General features: G+C 33.1%; 1 protein-coding gene across 8 annotated transcripts in view; it reads right to left on the reverse strand.

The window, feature by feature from the left end:
* The window catches only part of LOC110596914 (rho GTPase-activating protein 29-like), a 74366-nt gene that overhangs the window by 16976 nt on the left and 43470 nt on the right, over positions 1-13920 (reverse strand). For 6 of the 8 annotated variants that reach the window (XM_078026808.1, XM_078026810.1, XM_078026809.1 and 3 more), the window contains 3 exons: positions 13125-13262; positions 1744-1901; positions 1044-1201 (listed from right to left, as the gene is read on the reverse strand). In XM_078026808.1, the coding sequence (XP_077882934.1) occupies positions 1044-1201; positions 1744-1901; positions 13125-13262 (454 nt within the window). The remainder of the gene's footprint in view (positions 1-1043; positions 1202-1743; positions 1902-13124; positions 13263-13920) is intronic. The other 2 variants (XM_078026813.1, XM_078026815.1) reach the window with 2 other exon arrangements.

Genomic DNA, 13920 nt, shown 5'->3' on the forward strand with positions numbered 1-13920 from the left:
CAGGTAAATGGATGAAGATGGAGAATATCATGCTAAGCAAAGTAAGCCAATCCCAAAAATCCAAAGGTGAAATATTCTCTCTGATAAGTGGATGCTGATCCATGGAGGTGGACGGGGGTGGGGGACAGATGGGAAAAATGGAGGAAATTTCATTGGGCCAAGGGGAGGGTGAGGGGGAAGGGGCATGGAGACAGGAAAAATGATGGAATGAGATGGACATCATTACCCTAGATACATGTATGACTGCACATATGGTGCAACACTGCATAGTATACAGAGAAATGAAAATTTGTGCTGCAATTGTGTACAATGAATCAAAATGCATTCTGCTGTCATATATTCCTAAAAGAACCATCTTTGGGCTGGGGTTGGGGCTCAGTGTTAGTGCACTTGCCTGGCATGTGTGAGGCACTGGGTTCAATTCTCAGCACCACATATAAATAAATAAAATAAAGGTCTGTCAACAACTAAAAAAATTTTTTTAAAATGAACCACCTTTAAGAAAAGAATATTTAAAGTCAAAACTTAGCTAACAGGTAGATTTCATAAGGTAAAATACTGACATTACATAAAATGAGACAATTCAGATTTGTTTAACAATGACCAATTATGGACTTTAAGGCAGGCATGGTGGTTACAATCATGACTAGGTCTCACAGAGTTACATTATAAAGCCTGATTTTCTGATTCTAGAGCTCCAGTTCATTTAATGACCAATGAACAATTTGCTCTTTAATAAACCTGTATTCTCTTCAGAGTAAAAAACACCTGTTAGGGGCTAGGGTTGTAGCTCAGTGTTGAAGCAGTCTCCTAGCACGCATGAGAAACTGGGTTCCATCCTCAGCACCACATAAAAATAAATAAAATAAAGCTATTGTGTCCAACTACAAATGAACAATTAATATTTTAAAAAGAAAGAAAGAAGAAAGAAAGAAAGAAAGAAAGAAAGAAAGAAAGAAAGAAAGAAAGACACCTGTTAGATCTCCATTGTTAGAGTGATTATAACCAGTGATTTGAAAAAAATTAACCTTCAAGTGAATCACCTGGGAGATCTTGTTCAAATGCAAAGTCTGGATGGAAACTCAATCTGTCCTCTTCAATTTTATTACAACTGTCAGGAAGGCACACAACATCCTTTAAAGAGTGAGAAGGGCCACATCTGGACATCTGGGAACTATTTGTTAATGGTTTATTTACATTCCTAAGAAAAAGCAAATAAAGCTCAGCACTAACAATAAATCTACTTTGTACTATAGTCAGAAAAATTTGTTGATTTAATAAATGTAGAATAATTAACTAAATATAATGAACAAACTGTTACATGGTTCAGCTTCTTTAAGGAGATATGGATAAAACTTTTATTTTCACAGTTAAAACATTGATAGAAATAGCAACAGTCAGTAATTCATGTTATGATTAAACTTTTGTAGTATCATCTCAGTAGAAAATGTAGGTTAAATTTTGTGGACATTCAAAATGTGTATGATTGTCATTTACCATGCCCAAAGGATTTTTAAGTCTCACAGAAGTGAGGTCAGTATCAAAATGGAAAGCTTTACTCTCAAGTGAGTTACATCTATTCATTGAATGGACTTGCTAAGAAACCACAAAACAATACAAATAAAATTTTTCAGTAATTTTTAAAGTTAATTCTATCAATATTAGAAAATATACCTCTTTATACCACATAGGAACTTAGCAAATATTTTATTTCTAGAAATTCATGTATATATTAATTCTTACCCATCAACTTTTTCTTCTTCAGTTGACTTTGTAGCCTTCACAAATTCACTGTACTCTTGGCCTGGATCATAAAGTTTGGCACTATCACAGGGAAAGTCTAAACTGTTTGCAAGGGAGGCAGCCTGCAAGTGCTGCATCTGGAACAGATTAACGGTTACCTATCATCACAGACACAAAAGGCAGAAAAGACTTGTGATATACAGAATGCATTATAAATAAATGTACGTTGACTTCAATGAATGAACCAATAAAAAAGGGCACACAAGTGAAACAGCTCTGAATACCACTGTACACATGGTATATTGCCCAATATTATGAAAGATAAAGATTGTAAACTAAAAGAGAAGTTTGAATCTAATATCTAGGTGTGCTCATTTGCTACAAAACTGTTTTTAAACTGTAAAGTTTAAAAAATACAAGCCACATCCCTGATGGTTCACAATTTGAGGATCCATAGCTCTGTACCCTGATGGTCTGACCACACTGCCTAAACTTACTTGCATGATCATGATGATCAAGTTATTTATAACCAGTGATTTGGAAAAAAAATTAACCTTCAAGTGAATCACCTGGGAGATCTTGTTCAAATGCGAAGTCTGGATCAAAACCCAAGATTCTACATTCCTTATAGGCTCCCAAAGTAATGGCAATGTGACTAGTTCAAAGACCTTATTTTTAGAGGAAAGGCTTTCTAGAATTTTATTTCTGCATCAGTTCAAAGGAGATCAAATAATTATATTGTTCCAATATGATTATGTGCAAATAAATAACTTAATGTAGACAAGCAGTTTAATACACTGGTATATAAATATTTAATCTTAAATATCATTAACTATTTATTATTTGAGGTGAAAGGAGTTTTGTGAAAGGTAAACAGCCTAAATGACTTACAAGGTAATTTCAAATCCTGGGATGTTATAATCCTATTCAATTATTTTATACTTCTGTAAGCTATAACATTAATTAATCAAAATTTGGTAAATGAGAACTGGGGCTATAGCTCAGTGGCAGAGCGCTTGCCTAGCATGTATGAGGCACTGGGTTCAATCCTTAGCACCACATAAAAAATAAAATAAAATAAAGGCACACTGTCCATCTACAACTATAAGGAATTTTTTTAATTTTGTAAATGAATGAAACACAATTTTAAATACCCAGAACATTTTAACAATTTCTGATTCAGATGCAGTAATCTCACTACCCCTTGGTCTATACTGAATTTGCTCAAAAACCCTGTTCAGAATGCACAAATCAGCTATCTAAGAACTCTGAAAAGAAAATGGTAGCAGGTAGAAAGTAGCAAATAAACCACAATTCAATCCTGCCCCCACCCCAATGACATATCCAGCCTAGACTTGGCCCCTACTCAAAAACAGCTCGAGCCCCAAAAGTGTAAACAGGGTATGGACAGAAAGATCTCCAAGAGAGATCTTCTCTTGTCCAAGGAACAAAAAGGGCATGGAGTAGGAGATATGACTAAAAGAGTAGGTCATAACCCTGGTTTCTTTGGTGGGTTTATTTCCTCTCCTGCCCCAGTGCCCAAACAAGCATAAACCCCTAAGATGCAATCCTGTCCTGTGGCAGCGGGTGATGTGAGTAGAAGTAGAACAGAAACTTCAGAGGGAATCCTTTATGACAAGATGAATTGTGCTCCAATGAGTGAGTGGATTTGAAATTCTTCTTGTTTTTCTTTATTCTCCCCTTATTTAATGACTGAGAATTGATGCCCCTGGCTCCCTGGAGGATAGCAGAGTAGGCAGGTACATTTTAGTTTCCCAGTTAGAAGACTAAGAGGAAGGCACACAGGAGGTGTAGCGTGAATCTAACTAGATCAAGTTCTGTTCAACTTAAAAAAAAATAAAGAATGTTCAATTCAGGTTATAAACAGGATAAAAAGGTCACAGAAAGTATTACTGAAAATGTGTTGGATTTAATGCTACTCGTCACACAAAGAACCAGGAAAATCTCAACTACTCACAAGGGAAAAGACAGTGAACAGATCAACAATGCGGTGACTCAGATGGTTCGATTATCAGATGAAGACTCTAAAGCTGCTATGATAACATGGTCAAGAAGTGAGGACAATCAATCTTGAAACCTGAACAGAAGTCTCAGCAGTGAAACAGAAGATCCAAAAAAGAAACGAAAGGGATTTTTCCTACTAAAATTTTTATTAAAGGATTGTATAGGAAAATGAAGTCAGTGAACCTGAGACAGATACATAGGACAATAAAGATGCCCCTCAACTTATAATTACTTCCTGAAAAATCCACCCTAAGTTGAAAATATACTTAAAACCCACTGTAAAGTTGTAAAATCTTAGGCTGAATCATAGTAAGTTGGGTACTGTTTGTAAAAAACAGTTAAAGGGGAAAAGATTGGGGGAAAAAATAGGATCAAAAAAAAAATTAAGTTGGCCTGGTGAGATCTTTAATGTATAAACACATATCAACCACAATCCTCAATGGTTAAGGGGACTTATATAGTGGAAAGGTTTCTACATTCTACCTGACACTTCAGGTAAAATATTAGTTCTCAGCGAACTGTGAAAACTTACAGACAGTTATCCCTCAGTATCCATCTGGGAAGGTTTAAGGTTACCCCTCAGATACCCAAATCTCAGATGCTCAAATCTCTTATATAAAATGGTATAGATTTGTGTATAATCTATGCATACTCTCCAAATACTTTAAAGAAGATTTGTAGATCACTTATAGTATATAATACAAAGCAAATGCTATGTAAATTGTTCTTATACTATATTGTTTAGAGAATGATATAAAGAAAGTCTTTTTATATTCTACAGTATAGATGTGATTTTTTTTCTGAATCCATGGATGTGGAATCCATACATACAGAGGATCATATTCACATAAAAATACTGCAATTCTTAAATCAAAACTACTCTAAGATACCATCTCACTCCAGTTAGAATGGCAGCTATTATGAAGACAAACAACAGTAAGTATTGGCGAGGATGTGGGGAAAAGGCACACTAATACATTGTTGGTGGGACTGCAAATTGGTGCAGCCAATATGGAAAGCAGTATGGAGATTCCTTGGAAAATTGGGAATGGAACCACCATTTGACTCAGCTATCCCTCCCCTCAGTCTATACCCAAAGGACTTAAAAACAGCATACTACAGGGACACAGCCACATCAGTGTTTATAGCACCACAATTCACAATAGCTAAACTGTGGAACCAATCTAAATGCCCTTCAGTAGATGAATGGATTTAAAATGTGGCATATATACACAATGGAATATTACTCAGCAATACAAGAGAATAAAATCAAGACATTTTCAGGTAAATTGATGCAGCTGGAGAAGAAATGAAGTTAGCCAATCCCAAAAAACCAAATGGCAAATGTTTTCTCTGACATAAAGTGACTGACTCATAGTCAGGTAGGGAGAGGGAGCATGGGAGAAATAGATGAACTCTAGATAGGGCAGAGTGGTGGGAGGGGAAGGAAGACAGCATGGGGTTAGCAATGATGGTGGAATATGATGGACATCATTATCCAAAGTACATGTATGAAGACGTGAATTGGTGTGAACATACTTTATATACAATCAGAAATATGAAAAATTGTGTTCTATATGTGTAATAAGAATTGTGATGCATTCTGCTATCATGTATTTAAAAATAAAAGCAATTAAAAAAACAAATACTGCAATTCCTAGTATAACCAACTAAAGTATATATGTGTATAATAAGATATAATAAAAACCCAATAGATAAACTAAAAGGACAAAATGTAGATGCACATTTTAAGTTAAAATGTAATTCTGATAAATGACTAAATTAAATGAATAATTTAAAAAATATAGTTCCAGAAAATTATCAATTCAACCAACAGAAGACAGCAAAAGGGAAATAGATTAAGGAAATATAAGGTATAAATAGGAAAGAAATTAAAAGGACCTACATATGAATATATATTTAAATTAAATATAAATGGACTAAGCACTTAAGAAAGTATACACTAACTATAGTCTATATAACAAACTTACTTTAAATATAATGATAAAGTTAAAAATTAAAAAATGGAAAAAGATATATCACTTTCAAAAGAAAATTGAAATAACTCTATCAATATTACATAAATTAGTCTAAAAAGCAAGGAAATTTATCAGGACAAGTAGACATTTCATAAAGATAAAAGGATTGATTTATCAAGATCATATAACCATTGTTAATATGGAAGTAACCAACAACATAGCTCAAAACACATAAAAACTGAAGGAATTAAAAATACACAATATGTTCAAGTCTTCAAACTCTTTTCTCAGAAATTGATGGACAGATATATTTAAAAGTAATCAAGAATACACAAGAAATAAATTACACTATAAACCAAGAGGAACTGACACTCATGAAACACTCCAGTCAACAATAGAATGTGCATTCTTTTCAAGTACACGTGTGGAATATTTATTATTAATCTTTTAAAAGAAACAGTTTTTAATTTCACTGATTTTTCTTTTCCTTTTTCAGTTCATTGATTTTTCTACTTTTTAATCTTTGTTTGTTCTTGGCTCAATCCTGAGTCATAAAACAAACCAAAACAAAGTTAAAAGAATTGAAATCATGAAAAGTATTTCTTCCACCATAATGAAATTAATCGGTTATCAGAAAAATACTGATTTTTCTAGAAATCAGTATCCAGAGAAATCCTCAATTACTTGAAAAATTAAACAACAAACTTTACATTATCCTTACACTGAAAATTAAGTCTTAAGGCAAATTATAAAATAGTTTGAACTAAACAAATGGGAAATTACATTTCAAATTTTATGAGATTTGGTTAAACAATGATATAGGAAAAGTTAAAGCATTAAATATTTTTACTAGAAAATCAGAAAGATCTCAATAAACAACATAAGCTCCTATCTTTAAGAAACCTAAAAAAAAGGTAAAACAAACCCAAAGCAAATAGAAATAAAGAATAAAAATCAGAAATCAATAAAACTTAAAAGAAAAATCAATGAAAATAAAAATTGTTTTTAAAACAATTTTTTGAAAATATAATAAAGTTTATAAACGTGGAGGCAGATTAACCAGAGAGAAAACCTGCCAGTGCATAAGAGGGGAGATAAGAAGAGCAGATACAAATGATCTACATCAGAAACAAAAGAGGAGAGATCACTACAACTTACAGAGACAATAAGAGGATAAGGAAATATAACAACCTATACATATAAATTCAGCAATTTAAGATGATAAGGCTCAATTCCAGGTAAGCCACAAACTACCAAAATTCACCTAAGAAAAAAATAATTAACTTGAATAGTATTTTATCAAAAGAAGTTGAATATGTAGTTAAAAAAAAAAAAACTTCCTAAAAAGAAAATCCCAAGCCCAGATACTTTCACCAGGGAATAGTACCAAACAAATAGGAAATAACACGTATTTAGTATTTAATAAAAACTCTTTTAGAAAACAGAACAGGAGGGAACAATTCTCAACTCATTTATTTTATGAAACAGGAATTACCCTAAACTAAAACCAAACAAAAATGGAAAACAACGCACCTCAGAGAGACAATTCATCTCCAGATATGTAAGAACTCAAAAAACTTAACACCAGGGCTAGGGTTGTGGCTCAGTGATAGAGTACTTAATTTGCCTTAAAGGTGTGAGGCACTGGGTTTGATTCTCAGCACCGCGTATAAATAAATTAAATAAAGGCCCATTGACAACTAAAAAAAAATTTAAAAGAAACAAAACTTAACACCAAAAAACAAATAACCCAATCAATAAATGTACTAAGGAACTGAACAGACACCTTATAGAAAAATAAATAGAATAGATCAACAAATATATGAAAAAATGTTCAACATCTCTAGCAATTAGAGAAATGCAAATCAAAACTACTACATTCTGCTGTCATTTATGTTTTTTAAAAAAATCAATAAAAAATTTACTCTTAAGATTTCATCTCATTCTAGTCAGAATGACAATTATCAAGAATACAAGCAACAATATGGGCTGGGGTTATGGTTCAGTGGTAGAGTGTTTGCCTTGCATGCGGAAGTGAGAGCCACTGGGTTCAAGTCTCAGCACCACATAAATAAATGAATAAAATAAGGGTATTAAGTCTACCTACAACTAAAAAAAATACAAGCAACAATAAATGTTGATGAGAATGTGGGAAAAAGGTATATTCATATGTTGCCAGTGGGACTGCAAATTGGCAACCATTCTGGAAAGCAGTATGGAGATTCCTCAGAAAATGTGCAATGGAACCACCATTTGACCCAGTTATCCCACTCCTCGGTTTATACTCAAAAGACTTAAAATCAGTATACTATAGTGACGCAGCCACATCCATGTTTATAGCAGCTCAACTCACAGTAGCTAAACTATGGAACCAACCTAGATTGGTTCAACAGATGAATGGATAAAGAAAATGTGGTGTATAATATACAATGGACTATTACTCAGACTTAAAGAATAAAATGATGGTATTTCCTGGTAAATGGATGGAACTGGAGAATATCATTCTAAGTGAAATAAGCCAATCCCACAAAGCCAAAGACCAAATATTTTCTCTGATATGTGATGCTAATTCACAATAAGGGGAGGGAGCTAAGGAAGAAGAGAGTTACTTTAGGTAAAATGGAGTGAAAGGAGGGGAGGGGGTATGAGGGTAAGAAGAACCTTAAAATGAATTGGACATTATTACCCTATGTGCATACATGACTACACAACCAGTGTGATTCTACATCATGTACAACCATAAGAATGAGAAGTTATACTCCACTTATATATAATGTGTCAAAGTGCATTCTACTGTCATGTATAATTAATTAGAACAAATTTTTAAAAAGAAAAAAGATATAACAATATATTTTAATATCTTTTAATATAATAAGATATTAGTAAGTGAATCCAGCTATGTATAAGAGGAATAATACATCACAAACAAGAGGAGCTAATCCCAAGGTAAGATCAACACTCAAATAAAAATTTAATTTACCACATTAAATTAAAAGAATTAAAGAAGATAGACCATATGATTATATCAAATGATATAGAAAAATATTTTATAAATTCAAACACTTATTAATGATAAAACTCTCAGCAGACTAGCAAACAGAAATTTCTTAATCAGACTGAAGTATATCTTCAAGTATCTTACAGGTATCATCATATTTAATGGTGAAAGATTTAATATTTTCCCCTTAATCGAGAATAAGACAAGGATGTCATCTCTTACCTCTCTTATTCGACAGTGGGACCCCATTCAACAGGGAGCCCCATCTAGTGCAATAAGAAAAAAAAATAAGGGCTTGGGTTCTGGCTCAGCATCAGAGTGCTCACCTAGCACATGCAGGGTGCTGGGTTCAATCCTCAGCACCACACATAAAATAAATAAATAAATAAAATAAAGACATAAAAAATACTTTAAAAAGTAATAGAAGAAGTACACACTGGAAAGGAAAATATTAAAACTGTTCTTATTTGCAGATAATGTGATTTTCTATGTAGAAAACCCCAAGAATCTACACAACTCCTAAAACAAGTTTATCAAGGTTGCAAGTAATAAGATCAATATAAAAAAATTAATTGTATTTCCAAATGTTATTAAACTGGAACTTGCAAATGTATGTGTACACAATTCATTCACAATAACACATAAACGGGTTTAAATTTAACAAAATCTGTAAAAGATTTTTATGTTGAAAACTACAAAAATGCTGATTTAAAAAAAATCAATAACCTAAATAAGTGGAAAAATATATAGTGCTCATGGATTTAAAAAGATGCTACATATACAATCAATTCTCCATAATATCATCTAAGAATTAATACAACTTCAATAAAAATGTTACCAAGATTTTTCTGTAGATAAACACAAGTTGATTCTAACATTTTAATAGAAACTTAAAGAATTTTAAACAAAACCAATTCTGAAAAAGAAGGAAAGTGGAAGACTCAAATTACCTGGTTTTAAGATTTGGTATATATGGGGCTGGGGTTGTAGCTCAGTGGTTGAGCACTTGCCCCTCATGAGTGAGGCACTGGAGTCGATCCTCAGCACCACATAAAAAATAAATAAATAAATAAATAAAGATATATTAAAAAAAAGAAGACTTGGGGCTAGGGTTGTGGCTCAGTGGTAGAGTGCTCATCTAGTATGTATGAGGCACTGGGTTCAATCCTCAGCACCACATAAATATAAAGATATTATGTCCACCAAAAACTAAAAAATAAATATTAAAAAAAGACTTGGTATAAAGCAACTGAATCAAGATACTGGGATTTGGGCAAAAGAATAAACAAATATATTAATTGAATAAAGTAGAGAATTCAGAAACAGACACACACAAATGCAGTCGAGTGATTTTTTTAAACAGGTACAAAGGCAATTTAAAGAAAATGGCACAGTGTTTTCAACTAATGGTATCAGAACAAGTAGACATCTATATTAACTATGTTTTAAATTTTCTGTATTGTATGATATTTGATGTCTCAAAAAAAGAAAAGAATACTGGCCAGGGAGAAACTGCCCTCCTTGGGCTAGACAACTCTTAAAATAGCCAGGGGCTCAGCTGGGATCACATACTTCACACATAAACCAAGAAGTCCCAAATTTGTAGCCCAATCAACTCCTGATCTAACTCTTACCTTAAGCCAACTATTTCCTCTGACCCTGTATCATCCCAAGGCCAGATAACAAGAAATTAGAGACCATTCCTGTGTCCCAAAGCCCACCGGAATTATTCAAACTAGCCAATTCTAAACTGTTATTTTACCCACTTTGCCTCTCCTGAGGAAACCCCAATGAAGATTCTAACTCAGCTTTCCTTTCACTCCTGCATCTGCCTGCCAAACCTGCTATGATTAATCGTCTTCTCAGAAAATGTAAGCAATAAATTCTTATATCAATGGCATTGACCTCTCTGTGTTGGTACTTAATCACTTCCGTAAGTTAAAATTCTACAGGTACAATTTTAATATAACACCTATATGCTAAAAATCAAACCTCAATCTTTACCTCGTATGAAAATAGAAAGGAAATCAGTGGAGAAAGGGGGTCAGGGGAAGGGAAGAGAGAAGGGAAAAGGTAATTAGTAGGGAACAATATTGCCAAATTATTTTATTATACTATATGCATCTCTGAATATGCAACCACAAAGCCCACCATATGTACAGTTATAAAGCTCTAATTTAAAAAATGAAAAAAGTAACTCAATTGGATCATGTATATAAATGAAAAATTATACAACTTTGTCAGGAACCATGGTGTATGTCTGTAATCCCAGCAACTCAGGAGGCTCAGACAGGAGGAGCCTTGCAAGTTTGAGGCTAGCCTCAGTAACTTAGTGAGATCCCTGTTTCAAAATAAAAAGACTGGGAATGTAGCTCAGTGGTAAAGAGCCCCTGGGTTTAATCCACAGTTCAAATAAATAAATAATAAAACTTTCAGGAGAAAACTTTGTGACCTTGTGTTAGATGAAGGAAGTATCCTTATCCTTACATATAACATCAAAAACATGACCCATAAAAGAAGAAAATAATAAGCTAGACTCCATACAAATTAAAACATTTTGCTCCTTGAAAGACAATACTAAAAATATAAAGAGAAGCTGTAAATGGGAGAAACTGCATGCAAGCTCAACAAGAAGAAAACAAACAACTTGACAAAAAATTAAAGATAGGCAAAATACAGATTACAAATAAGCCCTTTAAAAATTTTTAATTTCAGGATAGGAATAATATATAGAGAGTGCTTGCCTCGCATGCACAAGGCCCTGGTTCAATTCCCAGAACCACAGAAAAAAAATTAATGTGATTAGTCATTCTGGAAACAAATTGAAGCCACAATTAGATAACCCTACCCATATATTAGAACACTTTAAAAATTTTTTTAAAAAAAAGGAAGTGACAAATGTCAAGGACACAGAATAACTGAAATTCTCATGTACCACTGGATTATAGCCACTCTGGAAAATAGTTTGGCAGCTCTTATTAAATTAAACATGCATTTAGCATACCAACCCACTCCTAGGTTATTTAAAATAAAGAAAACATAGTCATCAAAAACCTGTATATAAATATTCTTGTAACTCTATTCATAATTACCCCAAACTAGAAACAACGTAAATGTCCAATTGGTAAATTTAAAAACACTGTGGTATAGTCATATAATGGACTACCACTCAGCAATACAAAGAAATGGACTACTGATACATGAATAACATTGATGAATCTCAAAGGCATTAGGCTGTGCAAAAACCTATTTCCAAAGGTTACCTACTATATGATTACATTTATATAACATTCTGGAAGACATGATAGTAATGAGATGGAGAACACAACAGTACTTGCCAGAGGTTAGGGCAAGGTGGAGAGTTTGAGTAAAAAGGTATAGCATGAAATAATTTTTTTTCTGGCACTGGGGATTGAACCCACCAGGATCTTTCTTGAACATGCTAGGATGAGTTTCCACCACTGAGCTATATACTTTCGAAGGCCATTTATTTTGAGTTAGGTTCTCATTAAGTTGCCCAGGCTAGCTTTGAGCTTGGAGATCCTCCTGGCTCAGCCTTCTGAGTTGCTGGTATGGCGTGTGTGTGTGTGTGTGTGTGTGTGTGTGTGTGTGTGTGTGTGTGTGTGTTTTAAACTGGGGATTGAAATCAGGAGCACTCTACCACTGAGTTACATCACCAGCCTTTTTATTTTGAGACAGGGTCTCAATACGTTGCTTAGGACCTCGATAAGTTGCCCAGGTTGGCCTTGAACTTGCTATCCTTCTGCCTCAGCCTCCTGAGTCACTGGGATTACAGTTACACAATACAGTGACCAGCAAAATAATATCTTTGAAGTGATAAAATTGTTTCAAATCTTGACCATGATGATGATTACACAAATTTATATGTATGTTAAAACTTATAAACTGTATACCAAGAAAGTTTTGGATATGTAAATATTTTACAAAAAAAAAAACATTTTAAAGAGGTAATGAAAACAAATGCAGCCTGAATGCTTTGTCTTCAAATATGTCACTGGGTTCAATTTTAATATTTAGTTTACTCAAATTTTGAAGAATAGATCTCTCTTCTGTCACTCAGCTGACAGAAGTTGCAAAGTAAAATCAAATTTATCATCCAAGGCAAAAAGACAATTATTTAGAGGCAATTTCAAACTCTCACAGTTCAGTTTTAACCAAGCAAATCATGAATCTAGGGGACATGGAAGGGAAACAGATCAAAAATAAATCAAACTATGTCACTAATGAAAATTAAAAGCCAATCTCAAATATGTTCTCAAATCATAAGAATCAACTTATCAGGCATCCCTGTCCCTTCTGCAGATAAGAAAACTTTTTTCTCCCCTCTTGCCTTCAAAAATACTGAAGAAATCACTTACAGCTTTAAGGATAAGATCACACTGGAAAACAAGTGTCCTGAGTTGTGTTAAAATTTCTCTTTTGGTGTTTTCTAGATCATTTTGTCTTTTTTCAACATTTGTTACACAAACTTTGTAGAGTTCATTTGCTGCTTTTACCTTCAGGAATATCAGAGAAAAAAGCAAAAAATAACACTGATCACCAGAATTTATATTTTAAAATATATACTTATTGTAGAAAAGTTGAATTTAAATAACTGAGAAGCCTTTTATTCATGAAAATTTTGAAATAGTCTATCTATATTTTAAATGGAATACTTCTAAATATAACAAATAATAATCATTCTGGTGAGTGACTCAAGTGTACTTGGCTTTAATGAATATTTAAGCATAATTTACAATTAGTATATTGTCTGTCTATAAAGTGATCACTTCTATTTAAAATAGTGTTTTCTAAATTTATTTACTGTTTATCTCACATAATTTGTTTATCAACCTATATTTCACAAATAAAACAAAATTTTAGTTTATACTTGCTAGTAGGTGCTGGAATTAGAACACATATAATATACACACTTCCCTAAAAGGTGAACTTTCTGAAAAATCAAGTAAAATATATTAAACTACTGCTTTAAAATACTTTTTTACAAATAAATCCCCAAATTCTTAAGTCTCTTAGCATAGTCATTCTCAAAGTGTGGATCTCCACCAGCATCACCGGGGAACTTGTTAGAAATAGGTTATTTGGGTCTCACCCTTGACCTACTCAATCCTCAACTTTAAGGTGGGCCAAGCAGGCTGCTTGAATAAGCCTCCT

The sequence above is a fragment of the Ictidomys tridecemlineatus genome, chromosome 11 (assembly GCF_052094955.1).
Source record: "Ictidomys tridecemlineatus isolate mIctTri1 chromosome 11, mIctTri1.hap1, whole genome shotgun sequence".
Classification (NCBI taxonomy): domain Eukaryota; kingdom Metazoa; phylum Chordata; class Mammalia; order Rodentia; family Sciuridae; genus Ictidomys; species Ictidomys tridecemlineatus.